The sequence below is a fragment of the Danio aesculapii genome, chromosome 16, assembly GCF_903798145.1.
Source record: "Danio aesculapii chromosome 16, fDanAes4.1, whole genome shotgun sequence".
Taxonomy (NCBI): domain Eukaryota; kingdom Metazoa; phylum Chordata; class Actinopteri; order Cypriniformes; family Danionidae; genus Danio; species Danio aesculapii.
Window position 1 is genome coordinate 50,692,487 of NC_079450.1, and position 25,564 is coordinate 50,718,050.

Genomic DNA, 25,564 nt, shown 5'->3' on the forward strand with positions numbered 1-25,564 from the left:
TTCACCTAAATATGGATTCAGGCAAACTAACAATGCTGGTATTGCTTGATCTCAGTGCTGCATCTGACACTGTCAATCACAGCATACTTCTGGATAGGCTGGAGAAATGGGCTGGGCTATCTGGGACAGTCCTCCAATGGTTCAGATCTTACCTTGAAGGGAGAGGTTACTATGCCAGTACTTAGCCTTGCTGCCTAATGACTTCAGCCCCATTGACACCCTCTGCCAATGCATTGATAAAATTAACAGTTGGATATGCCAAAACTACCTTCAGTTAAACAAAGAGAAAACTGAAGTCATTGCGTTGGGGAACAGAGATGAGGTGAGTGAATCCGTACCTTAGCACTAAGGGTCAAAAAACAAAAAAATAAGGTCAAGAATCAGGTGTGATTCTGGAGTCAGATCTGAGTTTCAGTAGTCATGTCAAAGCAGTGACTAAATCAGCATACTATCATCTCAAAATCATTGCAAGAATTAGATGCTTTGTTTCCAGTGAGAAACTTGTTCATGCTTTTATCACCAGTAGGATGGATTACTGTAATGGACTCCTCACTGGCCTTCCCAAAAAGACAGTCAGACAGTTGCAGCTCATCCAGAACACTGTAGTCAGGATTCTGACCAGAACCAGAAAATCAGAGCACATCACACCTTTACGCTAGCTCCCAGTTACGTTCAGAATAGATTTTAAAGTATTAATACTTGTTTATAAATCACTAAATGGCCTAGGACCTTAATACATTACAGATATGCTCACTGAATACAAATCTAACAGATCACTCAGATCTTTAGGATCATATAAACTAGAACTCCAAGAGTTCAGTCAAAGGAGATGAATCCACCTTCAGCTATTACGCCCGCCAAAATTATCAGATGTGCTCCAACATTAGACACATTCAAATCAAGACTTAAAACACAATTGTTTAGCTGTGCCCTTACTGAATGAGCAATGTGCTACGTCCCACAGATCACACTATTATGTCTTTCTTTACTTTTTCCATTCTTTTACAACCTGTTAACACATTTTAATGTTTTTATTTGTCTTATACTTGTCTCTTTTATTCCTGTTTAGGTAAAGCACTTTAAATTACCACTATGTATGAAATGTGCTATATAAATGAACTTGCCTTGCCTTTAAACATCTATCATAATTATAAAAAAAAAGCTACTACTTCGCAGATTTCGTTTATTGCGGGTTATTTTTAGAAGGTAACTCCCGCCAAAAACGATGGACCACTATACACAAAAAACAGCATACAGCTTTATTTTTTATTTCTCTACCTTTCTATTGTTTTCTGTGTATTTACTTTATCTCTGCTTGTAATTGGTTTATAATATTTTATGCAAATGCACTCTCCCCAAAAAATCATCCCAATCAGTATAAAATTATGAATTATTAAGTTATCTTGGGAAATATTGCAATATAAATCGCTGAAAATTTAAACGTAACAACGAACGTTTTTTTTCCAACATCGTGCACCTCTACTTTTTATTATCTTCTCTCTCTGTGACTTGCTCGTCTAAGTATATATGCTTCTCTCTCTGCAGTCAGTCTCTCAGCAGGGTGCTATGCAAATGCACCATGTAGCATGTTTGGCCCCGTGACTGTTAAAGTCTCATAAGTGATGACTTTGCAGGGAACAGATGTTGGCGGCTGCGTTTGATGAGTCTTGGCAGCGAGAGATGCGCAGCGATGATTCCGTTACATGGGAAGAAACAAACAAGGCTAAGCTGTCTTATTCAGCCGCGCATGCAAAGTAATGCCTGCTCTAGAACGTATCATTATCATCAACAAACACACGCGTGCACACACAAATTCTCTTCTAGAGTGTGCCGCTATTATCCGCATCACCATACACATGATATAGTGCATTAGAAAACATCATTATCGTTGACACACACACCGATAGCATGGTATTAGAAGGTTTAAGCTGCTCAAAGATGGAATGCTGGAGAAGAACGAGGAGCGCTGCAGGATTCCAACTCACTAAATCCTCAGGTCTGACATTGGGTATGGGTTCATAAGCTATAGCAGGCTGTACACCACACAACTATCATATTAATAGCATTGATGAACATTATGTTTTAAAATCTGGTTTAAAAAAACACTGGCAGCCAATCAGAACCCATTTTTCTTTAAATAGTTCAAACATTGAAATTAGCTATACTTAAAATTATGAATTTACTACTTTAATTAAACAAAAATATGTATTTATTTAATTGAATAGTGTACAATTTCACTTTCAATACCCATACTGGGGCATTCACACCAGACGCGGCTTATTCGTGCGTAAATAGACGCGTGAACATTTTAAATTTACTCGCTTCATTCGTGCGTCAAATTTGGTTAACATGGATTTTTTTGAGAGAGTAGCTAAGCTTTACGTGCTTTAGGAAGGCTGAAAAACAGCGTATATTCGTTCGGCACCATGTCTGAGTCCACTAGATTCTTTCAGAGGTGCACCAATCTCCATGAGTTCATCAACTCCTCCAGAAACAGTACCTGGATCTGGAACTGATGGAAGCTTCAACGGTGCATCAGACTGAGCCGAGCCCAGTATGATAAGCTGCCATCCGGTGTCAGCAGCGGGATTTCCCCTTGGGACACCAATAACAGGCGCTATACGTCATAATCACGTCCTTACTAGAACAAGCTCCTGATTGGTTTATGTGGCAGGAACGTCCGCTAAAGTTCAGATTTTCCATCTTGAATGTTTCACAGGTTAGGCACGACAAAACCATCAATTCGTACAAATTACGCCAGGATGCAGGATGTCTATTCGCTTTTTTGCATTGACTTAACATGTAAATAACTCGAGCTTGATGCTTTATCTGCATCTGGTGTGAACGCACCATAAAGTTCTGATGCTGGGTTAACACCAAAACTCAGAGCACCACGTCACTTACTCTAGTTTTCTCGCCTGATGTCTTTCCTTAACTCGAGTTTAATTCTTTGAACTTGCGCAGAAGACACAATAAATGCAAATTCTGCACCTGTCATACATTTAATGTTACATTTTCCACATTATTCAGGCTCCGTGGCAGTAACACCATGTCCTAAGAACAAGCAACAAGATTCCAATGATAAGCAATTGGTTTATCCACACAAGATGTGACATGACTGAAATATTTAAATACCAGAGCCATTCAGAAGTTCAGAATAGTGCACTGCACTGGAATTGTAATGGTAAGGTTTGTAATACATGTACATATTAAACCTCTTTAACATTATTACAAGTAAAAGCTGAGTGATCTGTTAGTTTGCAGTTATAACGTTCATTTACAAACCAATGTTTGCTAAGTTTTTTTTTTGATTTTAAGATCTGAGATAAAACATCTGCTGCCGCTTTAAGTAAATGGCAATTCATATCACATTAAACAGTATACAAACTCACATTAGTAGCGTTTAACATGAAATAAAGCACATTATTAGCACCTAAGGTAATTGTTGTCATAGTAGTTTATGCTGTTGTTCAGCAGCGACATCGCAGAAATAATCATCATTTAATAAACATTAATAATTAATAAATTAATAAACTACTTTTATAAAATAAACTACTTTTAACATGGAAACATACCTTTTGTTGCATGTTGTGACATTGCGGTGTGTTGCTTGTAGTTAGGACATGTTTTTTTGCGCATCTGCATCAACTTTGCATGTAACTTTACACAAATACTTAATTCAGCATTTGGTGTGAGCCCAGCGTAAGATTTCATTAATTTGTATGGTCTAGAAATCTTACTACATGACCACTGATCACACCACTCACACACCACAGAGTGCCCTACAGTATAATGACACTGAGGAGAATGTTGAAAAAAAATCATCTTGTTACTGTATATGTCTTCAAGCTACAAGAATACTTTTGTAGCTTGAAGACATATACAGTAGTCTGCTTTTTGATATTATTATTATTATTATTATTTTTACATATATAATTATTTTTAGGGGGTTGCACCTTTATTATGATATGGAACAGTGGAGATTTCAGACAGGATAGCATTGAGAGCAGAGAGAGGGGAAGGATCGGCAAAGGATCTCGAGCCAGGAATTGAACTCGGGTCAACAGATTTTTGATACATTTATGGTCTTTTAATGAGTCAGAAGCATTGTTATCTATGGAGGATGAGGGAACGCTCAAATCTTCATTTGCGTTCTGAAGATGAACAAAGATGTTTGGAACATCATGAGGGTGAGTAACTTATAACAATTTTAAATTCTGGGTGAACTAACTCTTTAAGAATCCATGAACGTAAGACTGAAGATGCTAATCTTGATGCTACCTGAGCTCTAGCTGGCTCATTATCAAAGATATGCATTAAACATAATTAATGCTGCACTGTGCCACCGGAAATCAAACCTATCCTTAATACAAACAAAAGCTAATCCAAACTCTCTTAGCTTTATATGTTTAATCTCCTAGCTGTAATCATGATTTGCACTTTAATAGGGTCTTATGTTTAAGGAGCAGCTGTCTCTGTGTGTATATCTGCAGTGCATTAGCTCTCATCAACACTGTGTTTGATGTCACCAATGTCACTTTGTCATGCCATGCATATTAAATAATACAACTCATTACGATGTTTTTTTTTAAATATATATAAATATATTTTCAGGAGTAGAGTGAAACTAGTCAGTGAAAGAAACTTGAAATAAAATTTTCTAGCACAAACTGCAATAACTATTCTCATCACAGCTCATGTGTTTGTATACTATAGTTTAAAATGTAGCCTTCTGTAAATTTGAAAATTCTGGTTACACTTTTTTATTATCTATCTTTTTCAATCTGCTTTAATCTATCTGTCTATCCGTCCGTCCGTCTGTCCATCCTTTTTTTTCTATCCACCTTTCTTTATGATCTATCTATCTATCGATCGATCGATCCATCCATCCATCCATCTATCTATCCATTCATCCATCCATCTATCTATCCATTCATCCATCCATCCATCTATATAATTCATGCTGGAATCATGCTAACAACAAGATAATCCAAGCTAGAACCATGCTAATAAAATGGTAATCCATGCTTGAATCATGCTAATAAGATGCTAATCTGTGATAGAATCGTGTTAATAAGATGCTAATCCGTGCTAGAAATATGCTAACAACATGCTAATCCATGCTAGAATCATGCTAATAAGATGCTAATGCATGCTAGAATCATGATAATAATATTCTAATTCATACCAGAATCATGCTAACAATATGCTAATTCATACTGGAATCATGCTAACAACATGCTAATTTGTAGTAGAAACATGATAACCACATGCTAATTTGTACTAAAATTATGCTAACAACACGCTAATTAGTACTAGAATCATGTTAATATTATGCTAATTCACACTAGATTCATGCTAACAACATGCTATTTCATGCTAGAATCATGCTGATAACATGCTATATCATACTGGAATCATGCATACAACATGCAAATTTTAGGTAGAATAATGCTAACAGCATGCTAATTTGTACTAGAATCATGCTAACAACATGCTAATTCATACTAGAATTACGCTAACAACATGCTAATTCATACTGGAATCATGCTAATAACATGCTAATTTATACTGGAATCATGCTAACAACATGCTAATTCACGCTAGAATCATTCTAATTAATAGTGGAGACATGTTAACAGCATGCTAATTTGTACTAGAATCATGCTAATAACATGCTAATTCATACTGGAATCATGCTAACAACTTGCCAATTCATACTGGAATCATGCTAATAGCATGCTAATTCATACTAGAATCATGCTAATTAATACTGGAGTCATGCTAACAACATGCTAATTTGTACTAGAATCATGCTAATAACATGTTAATTCATACTAGAATCACGCTAACAACACGCTAATTAGAACTAGAATCATGCTGATAATCACACCGAAGGCAGCAAGAGAGTCAAAGTAGCTGGAAGTCATTCATTTTCAATGGGAGCCCGGCGGCGATGAGCGTCTTCGCCAGTTGAAATCAAGTCAACTTAATGGTAATGAGCTATGATGCTTCAACTTAACCTCTGAAGGCCCAAGGTGTTTTTTACATGCATTTTTTATTTCTCTTTGCTATTTGGGCTTATTAGAACCTAATTAGAATAAAAACCTAAGTTATATCTTTTGATATGATGTACTTTTAGAGAAAAATGATGTCCATATATGTGTGGACTCGTGGTCCGAATTTACATAAAACACTTTTTCCTGAATGTTTTTGATGCATTGATAACACATACATATTTTTTGAACATGTTCTGACTATCAGAGAGTTAAAAAACAACATTTTTTTGCCCATTTTGGACAGTTAAACATAGCGTCGGGGACATTTCATATGCTGCAAAACAGTTGCAGGATGACACTGTATGTCTGTAACAAAATATAAAACATTCAAAGTATTTTAAATAGCCACTTAGGAGCTCAAATGTGCTGTCCACCTATGTGGCCACTAAGCTCTAGGAGGTTAATGGTAAAGAGCTAAGACGCGGTTTGACGGAAAGCAATCGAAAAGTCCACCGCTTGAGAGGATTCCAGAGAACACAGTCCTATGAACTTTGGTTCCTTCTACAGTTGTTTCTAAGGGTTTTAATATTGTGGTTGCCAGATTTCCAGTTATTTATGATGTTTTCTTACAGAAACATACATTTTTTTTAAATTACTGGCGAGTTACTGATGTGCTTTTTTTTTAATTCAGGAATCTCATGCTAACTATAATGACAGTATATTGGATAAGTGGAGCAAAGCCACTCCACACGCAACAACTTGATCTTCCATAGTTAAATGAATTTGATAAAAAGCACAACATTTTAATTTGCTAAAAAGCATGTTTTTATGCAGAAATGCAAGTGATTTGCTGATATCCTGCAACAGCCCCTTTACAGAATTTAGCCAAAGTGGAGTCATTAATATATTTGTTAGGAGGAGGAGGCAGGGAGGGTTTTTGCGCTCGTGCACGTGCGCTCAGTTTCACGTTAATTCGGATGTACAAAGAGAATATGCGTGATAATCCGCGTACGCAGTGTTTCATACATCAGATTTTTTTTTACTGCGTACGCACATTTACAGCTTTGTGCATATGCAATGTTTTCGTATCAATTCAACGCAAGTCTTTGTCCATGAGGCCCCAGAAACGCAAGCACGTGCGACAAGTTTCGCATTTCACTGCACTCAAAAGTTCAAGTTTGGTGAATTCTTACCTGCGAAATCACATCAGTTAGACCAAGAGAAAATAACTTAAAATAAGAAATTATTATTTATACAGTTTAATTTATAATGTTTATATTGTTCACAGCGCAATACGACAGAATTTCGCAAGCCCAAACTCTAGTGTGACCGCAGCTCAAGTCACTTTGGACAAAAACTTCTGCTAAATGACTAAATGTAAATGTAATTTCCATGACTTCTCCAAAACCTTGTGGGTTTTTTCTGTTTTTCCAAAACTTTTCCAGGTCAGGAAAATGCCATGTCAAAATTCCATGACTTTTCCAGGTCTTCCATGACCATATGAACCCTGCCTTTGAATATGAGATCTTTGTAAAGAATTTTGACGCTCTCGCCACCAGAGCTGTGAAGGCAGATACCACTGCTGCCAGATTGAACTTTGACAGACTTCAGTGTGAACGCACAGTTAGTCTTCTGCAATATGAACACAAGTACACTACTTATTTGTTTTGATGCAAGCACATAGTAGTTAACGTGACTTAAAATTAAGTGTAACAATATCAACCGCACGAGACAAAGAACACAAACATGAGATGCAGATCTGATCAATTGCAGCTCAATGGATCAATATCATTCCCTGAGTCAGTAAGACAAATGCAGTCAAACTGTGCATTAGACGTCCAGCGGGCAGAGCGAGAAGAAACACAACGCCCTTGATACTCTCTCGCTGCTTTCCAATCACACCGATACTCTTGTGTGCCACTTAAAATTCAACTCTGAAATATTCACTCCCTCCGGCACCAGGCGCTGCAGATGGCGATGCCTTTATGCACTGACAGAATCTGGATTTTTAATACATTTGGCTATGAAATATATATAGCAAAAGTAACTTTAAAATTACTTTCCTGAAAACGGTTTACCATCAAATAAAGAAGCCCCCCAAAAAAGAAGGGAGAAAAGAAACGCAAGCGGCTCATCCCTGTGGTACCTCCTTCAGACGAGGCTGCGCTGTAATTCTTAGCAGTGTGTAATGGGATTGGTCAGGGGAAACACTGTCGGCTCTTCTGAGAGTAACTGTGAATTTAGGCTAGGGGCACGGGGGATTGGCCATGCCAAGGACAATGATTAATTTACTACTTCATTAGACTAGCGCTTAAGTATTCATGGTGAACGCAGACACAGCGGCTTTCGGGGAGGATTAAAAAAGCTAACCGAAGGAAGCACGATGAAAACGTCCAAGAAAAAAAACTTTTCTAAGAGGGGACGTTTTTGCTCTACCTGTAATTCAGTCATTTCCTTGCTCCTGCATCAAGCCCCTGTGCGACATTTCTATTAATAGAGGCTTTTAACGTTGCCATGGCAACGAATTAGCCCAAGTTTCTCTTAGATGATGATGGATACTGCCTGTGGGAGAAACTTATGAGGAGCCTCTTATTGCCAAAGCTTCCAGCTCCAACGACACTCATTACAGCTTGGAATCCATATTTTATTTTCATAATATATATGTCATTTAAAATGTACGTTTAATTCTGCAGTATGTTTGCATAGTTTGGACGAGTGGATTTTAGTTGTCGAAGGTCAAAGCTAGTAGGCAAATTTAGCAGCTGCAGAAATTTATGTCATTTATAATGAACAGAGTCCAATTTTTTTGCTTCAGACTTAAATTCAATCGAATTAGAGGACATGAAACATTTCTAAATATTTTTTCACATTATTATTATATACAGTTACGTCCATAAATATTTGCACATCGACACAATTCTAACATGTTTGGCTCTATACACATCACAATCGAATTGAAATGAAACGAACAAGATGTACTTTAACTGCAAACTGTCAGCTTTAATTTAAGGTTATTTACATCCAAATCAGGTGAATGCTGTAGGAATTACATCAGTTTGCATATGTGCCTCTCACTTGTTAAGGGTCCAAAAGTAATTGGACAGTTGGCTTCTGAGCTGTACCATGGCCAGGTGTATGTTATTCCCTCATTTTCCCAATTACAATGAGCAGATAAAAGGTCCAGAGTTCATTTCAAGTGTGCTATTTGCATTTGGAAAATGTTACTGTCAATCTCAAGATGAGATCCAAAGAGCTGTCACTATCAGTCAAGCAAGCCATCATTAGGCTAAAAAAAACCAAAAACAAACCCATTAGATAGCAAAAACATCAGGCGTGGCCAAAACAACTGTTTGGAACATTCTTAAAAAGAAAGAACGCACTAGTGAGCTCAGAAACACCAAAAGACCTGGAAGACCATGGAAACAACTGTGGTGGCCGACTGAAGAATTCTCTCACTGGCGAAGAAAACACCCTTCACAACAGTTGGCTAGATCAAGAACACTCTCCAGGAGGTAGGTGGATGTGTGTCAAGGTCAACAATCAAGAGAAGACTACACCAAAGTGAATACAGAGGGTTCACCACAAGATGTAAACCACTGGTGAGCCTCAAAAACAGGAAGGCCAGATTAGAGTTCTTAAAAAGCCTTCACAGTGCGGGAACAGCATCCTATGGATAGATGAGATCAAGATCAAATTTTACCAGAGTGATGGGAAGAGAAGAGTATGAAGAAGGAAAGGAACTGCTCATGGTCCTAAGCAGTGAAGCATGGTGGTAGTATTGACATGGCACGGGCATGTGTGGCTTTCAATGGAACTGGTTCTCTTGTATTTATTGATGATGTGACTGCTGACAAAAGCAGCAGGATGAATTCTGAAGTGTTTCAGGCACAATTTTCTGCTCATATTCAGCAAAATGCTTCAGAACTCATTGGACGGTGCTTCAAAGTGCAGATGGAGAATGACCCAAAGCATACTACAAAAACAACCAAAAAAGTTTTTGAAGGGAAAGAAGTGGAATGCTATGCAATGGCCAAGTCTATCACCTGATCCCAATCCGATTGAGTATGCATTTCACTTGCTGAAGACAAAACTGAAGGGAAAATACCTCAAGAACACAGGAAGACTGAAGACAGTTGCTGTAGAGGCCTGGCAGAGCACCACCAGGGATGAAACACAGCATCTGGTGATGTCTATGCATTCCAGACTTCAGGCTGTAATTGACTGCAAAGGATTTGCAACCAAGTATTATTTATAACAATCTGTACATACAGGTATATTTATAACAATCTGTACATACAACTCAACATCCAGGTTTCTTCACTAACCGCATCTGTTTAATGTTTATCATTTTTTATTATTATTATTTTATTTTTTCAGATATATTTTGTGTTGTCACTTGTCACTTTATGTACACTGGAAGCTTCTGTAGCCAAAACAAATTCCTTGTGTGTGTGAAGCACACTTGGCAATAAAACTGATTCTGATTCTGATTAAAAAGTGAACGTTTGGTTTATGATTATTATGCTGTTCAATTACTTTTGGACCCTTAACAAGTGGAAGGCACATTTGCAAACTGTTGTACATACCCTCAAATTAAAGCTGACAGTCTACAGTTAAAGCACATCTTGTTCGTTTCATTTCCAATTGATTGTGTTGGTGTATAGAGCCAAAAATGTTAGAATTGAGTCGATGGTCAAACATGTATAGACCTAATTGTGTGTGTGTGTATATATATATATATATATATATATATATATATATATATATATATATATATAAATAAATGATTTCATTATTTACATTTTTTTTTTTTACCTTCGAGGCGCTATGCATATATTTTGACCAGTTATGCAAATATTTTTTATCAGTTTCCTCCCCTTGATTATTTACATTCACTTAGGGTGCTTTCACACCAAGATTTTTGTTTCAGAACCTGGTGCACTTCCCCCGTTAGTGCGGTTTGTTTGGCATACGTGAATCCAGCAATCGCACTCGCATCCACGCCTAAGCAATTGGTTTTAGAACGCCTGAATAAGGCGATCTCGGCTCGATTGAAACGAACTCTGGAGCGGATCGATTGTAGAAAGAAAGCAATACAATCCAATGAACTAATGAATCAGGAGATAACACAGTATTATGGATATGTAATAGTAATACATATGGGTATATAAAGAAACAATGATGGGTAGGGCGGGATGCCATCATTCCTACCGATAAATGTGCATTTCATGTTTCAGTGCAGCTTTTCGCTCATGATGTCTTATTGCTCATCACCATAAATTAAAATGAAGGTTTCATGACAGCTGAGTGTGGTCCGTTTAAAAACTGTGCCATGTGAAAGCGAACTGCAACAAAAGTGCAACATTTTCACAATTTTAATCCGTTTTGAAACAAAACAATCGATCTACAAGTGTGAAAGCACCCTTAAAGAGACAGTTCACCTAAAAAAAAAGAAAATTCAGTTATTATTTATTCAACCTCCACTTGTTTCAAACATGTTCGAGTTTCTTTCTTCTATTGAACACAAAGGAAAACCAGCATGTTTGGAAAAAAAATAAAACCAGCAATTTTTTCCAGCATTCATCAAAATGTCTAGTTTTGTGCACAACAGAAGTTTAGAATCACTTGAGTGTGCAGAAACTATCAGGAACCTTTAACTAATAGTTAAACTATCAATTTAGAACAGGACTCCTGTTTAATATTTGCATAATAAATGCAAATTATATTTAATATAATTCAATATATGCAATATATTCTATGTTCAGAACTAGAATTTTTCCACTGGTGATTGCTTTTAGCAACATGGAGGGCCTATATCTAAAACATTTAACGCACACTATATGATTATCTCAGCAGCAGCTAAACCATGATAAATTGCCAGAACAGAATAATTCAGATTATATACTTAAGACAAACGTTTTGATGTTTGTCAAACTGTCAAAATAACTAAATGGGGTTTTGAAGCACCAAACAATGAACATATAATACAGCATATTTGTTATTATTATTATTATTAATATTATTATTATCATAATTATTGATATTATCATTCTTATTATTATATATTATTATCATCATCACCATTATCATCATCATCAAGTATTTTATTGACTTATTTACTTAAGTTTTCCTAAAAAATAAAAAAAAACAATGATTTATAGAAGACACCCATTAAAATTGTCAGTCAGTGTAACAAACTAATGTTATATACAGTTAAAGTCAGAATTTTTAGCCCCCCTTTAAATTTTTTTTCTTTTCTTTTTAAAATATTTTCCAAATGATGTTTAACAGAGCAAGGAAATTTTCACAGTATGTCTGATAATATTTTTTCATCTGGAAAAAGTCTTATTTGTTTTATTTCGACTGGAATAAAATAGTTTAATTTTTTAAAATCTATTTTAAGGTCAATATTATTAGCCCCTTTAAACAATTTATTTTTTTGATAGTCTACAGAACAAACCATCGTTATACAATAACTTGCCTAATTATCCTAACCTGCCTAGTTAACCTAATTACCCTAGTTAAGTCTTTAAATGTCACTTTAAGCTGTATAGAAGTGTCTTGAAAAATATCTAGTCAAATATTATTTACTGTCATCAAATATAAAAGAAATCAGTTATTAGAAAGGAGTTCTTAAAACTATTATGTTTAGAAATGTGTTTAGAAATTGGGGAAAAAAATAAACAAGGGGGCTAATAATTCAGGGCGGCTAATAATTCTGACTTCAACTGTAAACCAAAATTGTATCTATAAACCCTGAATAATGATATAACATAACTTCATCGATATGTTGACCTAGCTGTTCTGAAAAACTTGTCTCAAACATTACAGCACACTGTAAAAAACATATTGCTTCCTTAAATCACCTCAATTTACATCAATCAAACTGACTAAAATACTACGTTAAACTTTGTATAACAATGTAGTAAAGTAAACCTTAATTTAACACAAATTTAATTATTTAATTAATTTAACTTATTAACATACTAAAATAAGTTGAAGTAACAAAAAACATTTGTAGTCATTTTCTACAGTGAGATACTTAAATGCATATAAAAGAGATAGATCATCCAAAATTAAAATGTACTCACTATTTACTCACCCTTTTTTTTTTTGCTGAACACTAAAGAAGATATTTTGAAGAATGTTGGAAACCAGTAACCACTGACTAGCATAGTAGAAAAAACAAATACTGTCATAGTCAATTGTTACATGACAGAATTATTATTTGTGTGAACTATCTCTTTAATGTGCCCTGCATGTGTAAAATAAATCCCAAACCCGAAATTGGATATGCCGTGTTTGTACATAAAATAACAGCTTGTCTTGTTAATCTTTTTTATCATCAGGCCATTAGATCTTCTCTCATGGTGGCTTGGATTTCCAGTGGCAACTGGATATATGTTTTGACGTAAGTTAGACATCTAGATATTGGATACATATCGGATATTAAACCACATACTGAAAAGGCTCATTACGGATATGGAAAAGTCAGATCACATGTGGATTGGGTGTCCTGATATGTGTAACAGTATCTAATCATTGTCAATGAGAGTTAAAAAAATAAAAGATAAATAAAGATTTCTGCTGCTTGTTCAAACTACTTATTTAAAATGAGCTGAAACAACACAATTCTTGAGATTTTTTGGAGGACAACTTAATTAGTTTATGTTCAATCCACTTAAATGTGTTAACTTCATCGGTTTGTGTTGTGACAACATTAAAGAATTATGTGAAACACTGTATTTTTAACAGTGCAGAACAGTGTTGATTCCATCTTTGTGACTGTATCCGATTTTTTTGATGACCGGCTTACATTATCTTTTAAAAGTGACTCGTATATAATTGTCTGCATTTACACGGCACACAGCAAAGGCATTATTAACAGGTAAAAAAAAATTAAATAAATAAGAGCGGCCGCTGACTGACAGCTGATAATAAAAGAGCGCTCTTTCCTCCGTTCCTGTATTAATTCTGTTTGCAGGGTTTAATTTTTAAATTCTTTTTGACAAGTTGTTTTACTATAGTTTATGACAGAAAAGTTCTCATTTGGCCATCTTCTTTTAATCTAGGCCTTTTAAAACCAGTAGGCGTTTTATGTAATGTCCATGGCGTGATTTAAACACGTGATGTATGCAGTAGTTTTATATTAGTTTATATTGGTTACGTGGTGGATATTGAGCTCTCGCCTTGTTAACATGCGTAAATACTTGTGCTATATGACAATATAAAAGCGTTTTTGTCCTCGTGTATGAGATTTAAGGTTTGTGACTTTGCTGAAGTCTGTTCCTAAATGAAATGGTTATACTTGATGTTAATCGCTATGGTTTTTAATGACGCACGACTCGCATTGATAGGTGAAAATCCGATCTACCTGCTTACACTGCAGACATGAGGGCACGGATCTCATTCATATCGGATAAATTTCCACATATGAACAAGGCCTGAATCTGATTTGAGTAAATCGGAACCCATGTGATTTTTTCCTGCTAACACATACATGGGTACATGGGAGAAAAATAGGAAAAAAAAAAAATAAAGTTCTGAATTGAGTCACTTGAACCATGCAGTGGTTGTGCACAAAACTTCTTGCACACCCTCAAATATACGCTGCTCAAGTGCAGATTTTCTTGTGTGTTTTTAAATAAACGCTGCTGAATTGCGATTAAGTGCATGTCTACAACATTTATTAGATTTGCTAGGAATATTTATGAAGGTCTCCAATAGACCTACAGAGCGGCATTAATGCGTTCTTAAGTAAAGTGAAACGGCTATAAACTCCAGCAAGATAAAAGTCACAGTGATACCGGCAAATATCCAGAAAATTACCGGAATGACTTTTCCGCTAAATTCAAAAAAGGGATGTTCACACAGGCAAGGACATTCCGGAATTTTTCCGCAAAGGACCATTCACACATCCATTCCAAAAAGCCGGTAAATTCTGACATCATTAAGTAGAAATGGCCTCTAAACGGCTGCGCTTGTATTTGTAAACATTTGACGACATTACAAACGTCTGAGTGTTCTGATTGGCTGGAGTAGACGTCTCACGTCAGCGCGTTCTAAACGTGATCGCGCTCTTTCCGGCAATTTTCCTTCTGTGTTCAAACAGAGCAGCATTCCGGCAAATTACCGGTAATGTTACAACTTCTCTTTCCGGAAAGGTCTGTATGTGTGAAAGAGGCTAAAGTCATTGTATGCAGAGCCATAGACCTATATAATTATATAAAGTATAATTATGGAAACTGTTTTCATCTTAACTGAAAGCTACGTCGTGCTAGCCTCACGCATCATGCAAAGTCAGTAAGTCAATCAGCATGTCATCTTAAAGAGTTTAACAAATAATGCACAGCACTACTACAATTACAGAAAAGTTCACACTGTTATAATTGACTTACCCATTAATACGTTTTAGTGCGATTTAACCCGCTATTAAAGAAAACAATGACTGAATGTTTTGAATGAGAAGCTGTAATGTAGCCGTGGGATGAATTTTGGTATGGTACCCCGCCATGGAAGAATGAATGTAGCGGCAACCATCTAATATTATTAGCACCCTTAAGCAATTTTTTTTTTTCTTCGATTGTCTACAGAACAAACCATCGTTATAAAACAATTTGCCTAATTACCCTAACTATAGCCTAGTTAAGCCTTTAAATGTCACTTTAAGCTGAACACTAGTATCTTGAAAAATATCCAGTCAAATAAAATGTACTGTCATCATGGCAAAGACAAAAGAAATCAGTTATTAGAAATGAGTTATTAAAACTATTATGTTTAGAAATGTGTTGAACAAAAAAAAAATTCTCCGTTAAACATAAATTGGGGAAATAATATTCAGGGGGCTAATAATTCTGACTTCAACTGTAAATATTTATAGATTTGTTCAGCTTAAAGTTCAATATATGATCTAGACGGGCCCTCCAGAGTGCAGAAGAACCATAAGAAAGCAGCTCTGCATTTTCTCTGCAAAGAAGAAGCGCTGAAAGAAATCGCCATGACAGGATGGTCCGCTCAGACACAGAACCCCCCGTAGAGCACCAAGGAAAGCCTCCGTCGCATCAATACCGACCCACTGAGCCCAGAACAGCTCGAATGAAGGCCGAGCCGAGAAAAGCTAAGAAGTTTAAGCTTGCATTGTGTGAAAACGAGCGAAACAAACTCAAGATTTCGACTGACGGCCATTTTGTGCCACTGTCCACGTACTGCGAAAAAAAAATCTCCATTAAACAAAGAGGTGGGGAAGTTGCTAGCAAAATGGAAGCCTCTGAATGTTTGATTTTGTCTGATTTTAGCACAATACATCAGTGTGCTGCTTTGATTATTAGTGAAAAGCTTTTATAGACCTGTTCGGATGAGATGTCTTTCCTCTTTGTATTTGATAAGGCCGAGATGGAGATGTAAAGGCTAATTTCACTTGGCTTTTACTGGATTTGAAGTGCTTTGGATGGAGAGCTGAAAAATGGGTTTTGTTTACTGGGTCTTGTTTTCCTCTGAGTGGAAGATGAGGGTTTGCAAGGACAACAATGCTGCAGTGACACCTGCTGGTGCGATTGGTGGTTTTCAAACTTGTCCATCTTGATTTTGACACACACACACACACACACACACACAGTTCTCACCTCTGAGACAGGAGCGTGGTCTCGGAGCTCTGTGCAGTGGGACGCCAGCAGGCCGATCACTCTCATCACTTTGCTTCTTCTAAAACAAAGAAATGTGAACGAATCAAATGACTTTCATCAGGCTGTTTCATTCAATCTGTTGCACTGTGTTCATATTTGACCTATAAAGATGACATTTGTTCCATCTTTTTAATATCTTTAGGCAGAAATAAGCATTTCAAATTTGTTACAGGAATAAATGGCAATGAAATAAACAGTTATTTAAATTGTAACCATAGTTAATGTTATTGTCTTTAATGTATTTTAGGGAGTTTTAACCATTGCTTCATTAGAAAATATTGGGAAGTTGATAATATTCATATACATTCTATGTAAAAGGTCTATTTATTTTAAATTTTTTAGGTTTATTTTTAAAACCAGCTGTCATTATTCTGCACCCCCACCAAAAAAAAAAAAAGATTTTATGACCATTAAAAAACTATTTATCAAATAATAAACCATGATTTTAAAACATTTTTTTCCATGAACATACTATTTTCCCTTTTTATTATTATTACTACTATATTTTATTAAAATTACGTTATGCATAATATGAATTTTATTTTTAATGTTCCTTGACGGTCAAGATGTGTAAATGACAGAAAGCTCATTTGTTCTGTTTAAATAAATGTTCAAATAAATTTTAAAATCATCTAAAAATCCTTGCAAAGTGATATGCATTCATAAATTAATATTAAATATATTACAATTATATAACAATAATAATAATAATAATAATAATAATAATAATAATAATCATAATCCTAATAATCATAATAATAATAATTATTATTACTATTATTATTAAATTAATTAATTATATATAAAACTTAATTTAAAAAATTAAATCTACAATTTCATTAAAACAATAGTAAATATTAAGATAACATAAAAAAATATTTAAACTAATTAAATAAGTATTGAAACAACATTCAATAGTATTAAAACTGTAATTAAAACAATACTAATTATTAAAACAACATTAAAATAATATTAAAACTGTAATTAAAACAATATTAATTATTAAAACAACATTAAAATAATATTGAAACTGTAATTAAAACAATAATAATTAATAAAACAACATTAAAATAATATTAAAACTATAATTTCATTAAAACAATAGTAAATATTAAAACATTCAAATAATATTAAAACTATAATTTCATTAAAACAATGATTGATTAAAACTATAAGAATTAAAAGCAATTAAATTTATTAAAATGAGCTTGAAAAAATTATTTAACATTGAAATTCAGCTTTATCATCATAGGAGTCCGAAAATATATATATATTTTGAGGTGTGAGCACATTTGGTAATAATATTATATTTAGTGTATATTTGTAATTAAAATGTAATCTGGTTGACTAAATAATTATTTTAAAAATTAGGAATAATATACAATTAAAGTATAATTGATAAATAATAAATGATTGCACCACACTTGCACGCCTGTTAAAATCCCTGTAACACATAACCTTATGTAGTTTACTGTTGTATTTGACTATTTTTGCCAGCACATCACTCATCATTTACTCCGTCTCAGAGCATTGTGTAATGCTAGTTTTCAGTGTCATTTAAAACTGAAGTGGTTGCTTGGTGACTGTAGTGTGGAGACAGAGACTGTAATCCTGTGAGAGGCCACAGAGACACATGCCTATCATTCCTTCCACTGAGCCAAAATGGACAGAGAGGAGAGAGAGAGAGACGGGCTCTGCATTTCACTGAGCACACATTCCAAGACTGAAACCATCACTGTCACCTTCTATTGTGTTTCATAGTGTTAACTAAATAGCTGATGTAGTTAATCAAAGTGAAATGAATGTAAATTCTGCAAAAAATGAAAACATCATGGGAAATTCAATGCAGAAATATTTCACTAAAGAAAAAAATCATGTTTATCTTACTTTTTTTCTTAGTTTTTGTCTTATTTCTAATCCAAATATCCAATTTCTAAAATTAATAAGCATTTTATAGACAAGCAAAATATATTGTTTTGTTTTCAGAAATGAGTTTTCAAAAATAAGTGTGATTTTCCTTCAAATGAGCTCAATTATCTGCCAGTTGGTTAAGTTAAGCTGAAAACAAGATTATTTGACTTACCCCACTGCATGGCAGATTGTTTAGCCCTGTGTTTCCCAACCACGTTCCTGGAGGTCCACCAGAACTGCATGTTTTGGATGTCTCCTGTGTCTGTTACACTCATTACAGGTCTTTCAGTCTCTGCTAATGAGCTGATGATCTGAATCAGGTGTGTTTGGGTAAGGAGACATAGAAAATGTGCTGGTGGTCCTCCAGCAACATGGTTGAGAAACACTGATTTAGTTTGCTTTGAGGAAAAAAAAAACACACTGCATTTTGATGTCTTATTTCTGAATATTTCTTTTAATATTTTTAATATTGCTTCTTCCTTTAAGTTGTATAAGTGTAGCAGTGTACTGAGGAACCATGAAACTTACATATCCCAGTTTGGAGCCTGTCGCATTTGTTGAACCAGCACAGGAAACTTTTAGAAAAAAAGGAGAAAAAGAATTTTATGAAAAGTGTTTATATATTTTTTTATCTCCATAAGATTCAGTAAGGCTTTTTAAAAGGTCCAATGAAAATAAAATAAAGATTTTTAGATGTTAGTATCTGTTTAGGACATCTACATATAAATATTTGCATATGTAGTTTTTAAAGGCATGTAATCAGTCTGGTGAAAGGGGTGATTCTTTTTTCTCCAAATGTGGATCTTTTTGCAGTTATACACCTCATTTTCTATTCAAATATGAGATTTAAATACTGCATTTGAGTGACATTTTAAGCTCTATTTTTAGCTGAACTAGCTTGCTGAATGTCATCATAACCACACTTTTGATGTACCAAAAATATTTTCTAAAGATTTAGAATAAATAAATCTGAAAAAATACGAATATGAATATATATATTTATACATACATACATACATACATATACATATATATATATATATATATATATATATATATATATATATCATAAAAAATTGGAATTTGTTAGTTTTAAATTAAAAACTGTATTTCAATTGAAAAAAAATAAAACATAATAATAATAATAATAATAACAATGTGGAGCTTCAAAATTTTTCTAGCTTCTTTTGTAAAAAAATGAAAACACATTTATGGATAACATCAATAGCCAAAATAGTAATAAATTAACTTTTATTAATATATTTATTAATTAATTAAATTAACTTTAATATGTGCACTTTTGGTGCTTCACACCTTTTTATTGGTCATTTTTTGTTTCAAGAATAAGGTTCAACATTTAGAAGGCTATGGGCCTGTTTTAGGACATCTACATATACATATATATATGTGTGTGCTTGTTTTGTTTTTTTTTACATTTTGTTTATTATTTTGCTTTTGCCATCACTGACAATCCTGGACTCAAAAAATGTTGCCTGTTCAAAGAACACAATTTTTCTATTTAGGACAACTTAATTGTTTTACGTTTAATCCACTTAAATTTGTAAAAACAATAATGTTAAGCTTCGTAGGATTCGTGTTGGGACAACAACATTAATGCATCATGTGAAACCCTGCATTTTTACACAATGTAATTGAAAAGTTATGCAAGTGTTTTTGTGGCATAAATCAATCAGTCTTGTTATCGCATCAAGAAATTTTTTTTCCAGCTCCAAAGAGACTGATCTCATGACATTTAGGTGATTGGCTCTAACAAATGTGAATCTGCGGAAGGCTCTTTAGGACATCTTTTTTGGTCATGCCCAAAACTTTTTGAGTTTTGGAGCGAAATTTTCAACGTCTACTCTGAGGCTTATTCTTGTGACCTTGCCCCTGATCCAGCAATCGCTTTTTTGGTTGGTCTGACTCACTTCGTGGGTTTAGTCATCAAATTAAAAAAGCTGTTCAATATGGAACGGTGTTAGCTAAAAAAATGATTCTTTATTTATGGAAAAAGCCATCAAAACCACTTTTTAAATCCTGGCTTTTAGAATTCTCTACCACTTTACATTTAGAGAGGTTAAGACATAATCTTTCTGATAACATTGCCGGCTTTGAAGCCACCTGGAAACCCTTTTTTAATTATTTATCAAATGCCCAGCATAACAGTTTAAAGGTATAACCCTGTTATAATCTGCAAGATCACCATATTGCCTGCACCCACTGGCCTAGATATAAATGTGTAACATTGTTGACCCATGTATAATATTGGAGGAACAGGTGTAATAATGGTTTAAAATCTTTTTTTTCTGTCTTATTTTTTTTATTATTTTTTTTCCCGTTGCTTTTGTTTTGTCTTTATAATCGTTGTTGCTTTCTGTATCGCTCTGTGTTGAAAATAAGAAAATAAAAATATAATATTAAAAAAAAAAACATCTATGCAGAGAGCTAATCAAAGAAATTGCCACCAGGATGAATGGAAACGCTAATGTTGGTGAGACACCTGGTGGCCAAAAGTGGAAAATACATCTAAAAAACATTGTGACGCTACAAAAAATATATAATCACAATAAAATAGCTAAAATCTAAGTAATAAGCCAAAAGTCTAATAATCAATAAAACAATAAATAAACACACTTATAAAATAGCTTTTTTATTTACAAAAAAGATTTACTGTTTAGTAATAACTGAGCAGTGATAACTTTCTAGTGACGATAATGATGGCAAGTTATGCAGTTTAAGTCAGAATATGAATATACCACAAAAATAAATATTCAAATGTACTGTAACATTCCAATATATAGACATTAGAATACATGAGGCTTAAATACGCTTTCAGGGTTAATTTTAAGATAATGAGCATGTGACTGTGCATCATCTGTTTTAAACCGGCCATGTTTGAGATGCGTTTTACCAGCTGAGAGTGGATGAGACGTGTGGCCGTGTCTCTGTGGTTACAGACGGTGCAAAGGTAACAGAGCAGGTTGAGTTTGGCACGTGGTGCTGTGGCATTGGCTGCTCCGGCCCGGTCCACTGACTCCAGAACAGCACAAACCTGCTGTAAAAACTGAGACCAGTCTTCTGAGCTCAGGCAGGACAACCGTTCAGCTGAGAGAGGGAAAATATGACAGAATGATCAGCAGTGGGTTTAGAGCAACTCTGTTTTTTAAATTTAAGACTTTAAGACCTTTTTTTAGATCATTATGAATGAAACTTCACATTCGCACAAGTCTAAACGCTTTGGATTTTGGGAAAGGATTTTTTTTTCTAATTGACCAGTTAAAAGCAAATGTTATTGTAAGAAAGATAATTAAACCATATTGGTAAATTGGAGTTGATAAATTAACTTTTGTTTAAACTTTTATTGAGATGGAATGATAGTGATTGGATGGGTGTTGGCTCGATTGGGTAGCTTTACTTGGACATAGGAAAATTTTGGGAACATTTTATTTTGATGGTCCAATTGAGTATTAGTAGACTGCCTGCTTAATATCTGTTGATACTACTCCTTCAACAGACTTTTAACTGACTATAAGAAACATGTCAACATACATTAACTGCAAAAATGAGCAGATTCTGCACAGAATTAGCAACAAATATCCACAGATTCTATCTGGCCTAACTCATGTGCTATAACAAAATTATATTAGCCAGTTTTTATTTTAGCTGATCGAAAGAAGTATTCCAGTTTACCTGAGTGTGCTGGTACACAAAGTGTTTTGGGGTCAAAACGAACTGGAGCAGTCTTTAAAATCTAAAAATAGAGCACAGTTAGAATAAAAAAGCACAAAACCATAATATTCCCTCTAAAATAAGGCACTCAGACACATTCTGCAACGCTACACTGTCTGACAAAGTGATCAAATCCCGAAATCCTCTCTTTACCTTTGGGTTATCCATGATGGGAGTCACTGTGAGGTCACAGTCGGTGTATAAAAGTGATTTAATGCATGTGTTCAGGTCACTCTGCTCCTCTGCCATGACACTAGACTCCTACAGAGCACAAAATGTTTATGGGAAATGTCTTAAACAACATGATATAAACTGCACTATATACAATGCGGTTGCTCAATGCATTAGCAGAAGAGAAACAATAGTATTTTTATGCTTATTATTATTATTAATATTATTATTATTATTATTAGCATTTATGTTCGTCTGTCTCAGTAAAATTAGAGTAGTAGATACATGTTTTAATGCATTTTATTACTATTATTTAGATTTTTATGGCATAATTTTGAAAAACATATTTACTCACAGATGTAAACAAAGCTTTTACATTGGATACACATAATTACACTTCAAAAATAAATGAATGGATGAATAATTAAATTAAAACAAATATACCAAATAATTGAATTCAATTTATTTAAAGATATTAGGAGATATTAGGAAAATATGTTTTTTTTTTACATTGAATATACATAATTACACTTTATAAATAAATAAATAAACAAATGGATGGATAAATAAATTAAAATTAGATATTAGAGGACTATGACTTTTTTACATTGGATATACATAATTACACTTTATAAATAAATAAATAAATAAATGGATGAATGGATGGATAAATAAAATCAATAAAATCAATAAAATAAACCAACATGAAATAAAATAAAGGACTCAAAATATTAGAAGACTATGGCTTTTTACATTGGATATACATATTTATACTTTTTAAATAAATAAATGGATGAATGGATGGATAAATAAAATAAAATGAATTAATTATTAGTTAAATTAATGTAAATTAAGCACTCCAAGATATTAGGAGACTATGGCTTTTTACATTGGATATACATAATTACATTTAATAAATTTAAATAAATAAAAAAATAAATAGAGAAACAAACAAACAAACAAATAAATAAATAAATGGATTAATGGATGGATACATAAAATAATAATATCAATAAAATTAACAAAACAAAATAAAATAAAACAAAACAAAACAAAACAAAATTAAGGACTCAAAGATATTAGGAGAATATGACGTTTTACATTGGACATACATAATCACACTTTGTAAATTAATTAATTAATTAAAATCCGATAATAAAGATTTGTAGCTTTTCAATTAATAATCCAGTGGTGTGCTTATTCCTAAGCCGATACTGTTGTAATTAGCATTCAAGTTTTTTCTCTTTTTACTGTACCAGATATGTTAATGTTGTTGTTTTTTTCCATAACTTTATACAGATGAAAACATGAAGATGGTACATTTTAAGTCTACTAAGTGTCTTTTTTTTTTCATTTTACTGTTCTTCATACCATTTCCTCTCATAGGTATTCTAGATGAAGTCTAGCCATTTTAATGAATTTTTTCTTAAATAAAAAGGGGCTAAGTATCCATGCTGACATTCCCAGTTCTGAAATCAGTGGTAAACGGAACACAGCATGAGCTCCAACCTGAAGAGCACACCTGCATGGATGTTTCTAGTAATCCTGAAGACACCGATCAGGAACGTTTGATTAAGGTTGAAGCTCAACTCTGCAGGATTTCACACCCCCGATGTGAGGATAACAATGGTTGCGCCTAAAAGCTTAGGCATCTGACTATTATTGGCTTGCTGCATTCACTGACACTGGCTGACTATGCATGCAGGCAGAATTAGGTGGGAGGAACAACATTAATCCCAAACTTATTTCAGACAGACTTCTGATTCAACATATCAATTTATATAAATTCATGAAAAATAGATAGTGTTGGTAATAACAGGTAATACTATGTAAAGCTGTAGATCAAGTATTCTTCAGCCTTCAGATGCAATAATTGTGCTAATAAAAGACTGCAATGTTGAATATATCCAGTAGATGGTGCTGTGGTTTAACAAAAGATATTTCCAAAAATAATTCTGATCGATTAATTTAATGTTTAATTTAATTGTTGAATTAAATTAAATTTATTCAAATTAATTCATTTATGAAGTGCAGTATGTGTATATATATATATATATATATATATATATATATATATATATATATATATACAATGTAAAATCTCCATGTACTTCTGTGAATAGATCTATTTAAATAAATTAATGCAATTAAAATCTATATAATAGTAATAAAATTAATGTTAGTCTTATAAAATAAGAATGTTTTAATTGATAAGATTAGACCAGATTTAATTGATAAAAAACCTGTTGAATGAATATTTTTATCCATTTCTCAGTGAATATAGTCAATGTTTTTGGTTCATTAAAAAAAAACAGTTTTTATTAATTAAAATTAATATTTATTAAAATAAGAGTTTGGTCACCCAACATCCATACAATTCATTTCAACGAGTTATTGGGGGAGAAAAAATGACTTTGATAAATCATAAAAATGACAACAGCATTATATATATATATATATATATATATATATATATATATATATACACACATATACATATATATACATACACATATACATATATATACATACATATATATATATACATACATACATATATATATACATACATACATACATAAATATATATATAGATATATATATATATATATATATATATATATATATATATATATATATATATATATATATATATATATATAGTGTTTCTCTTGATTTTTCCTGTTTATTAAAAAATATATATATTTTTTCCCCAAACAAATTATTTGGGTGTACTTATTTTAAACTGTAATCTTAAGTTTTTAAGTTAGTTTAGTTTGGTAGTGACTAATTTAATGTATATACACTAATATATTATTGTAAAGTGTAGTATAGAAAATATTAATTAAAAAAAGATTACTTTGAGGGGTGTACTAATTTATGCTGAACAGTATATACAATATATTTCATATGTGATTTGCATATATTGCCATATGAGAGCTGCATGCCAAATGGCACACTATACACTATGCACTTATACACTCAACAGCATAGTACATGTATGTAGTGTTGTCCCAAATGAAATACTAATGCTTTTTTTACAAAGCGGAATTTCAAACCGTTTCCCTGATG

General features: G+C 33.4%; 1 protein-coding gene across 1 annotated transcript in view; it reads right to left on the bottom strand.

Moving 5' to 3' along the window:
* ulk4 (unc-51 like kinase 4) overlaps positions 1 to 25,564 on the bottom strand; it is a 330,407-nt gene that overhangs the window by 283,994 nt on the left and 20,849 nt on the right. The window contains exons 13-17 of the mRNA XM_056475236.1: positions 22,475 to 22,582; positions 22,283 to 22,343; positions 21,504 to 21,697; positions 19,121 to 19,167; positions 16,622 to 16,700 (exon numbers count right to left, since the gene is read on the bottom strand). Of these exons, the coding sequence (XP_056331211.1) occupies positions 16,622 to 16,700; positions 19,121 to 19,167; positions 21,504 to 21,697; positions 22,283 to 22,343; positions 22,475 to 22,582 (489 nt within the window). The remainder of the gene's footprint in view (positions 1 to 16,621; positions 16,701 to 19,120; positions 19,168 to 21,503; positions 21,698 to 22,282; positions 22,344 to 22,474; positions 22,583 to 25,564) is intronic.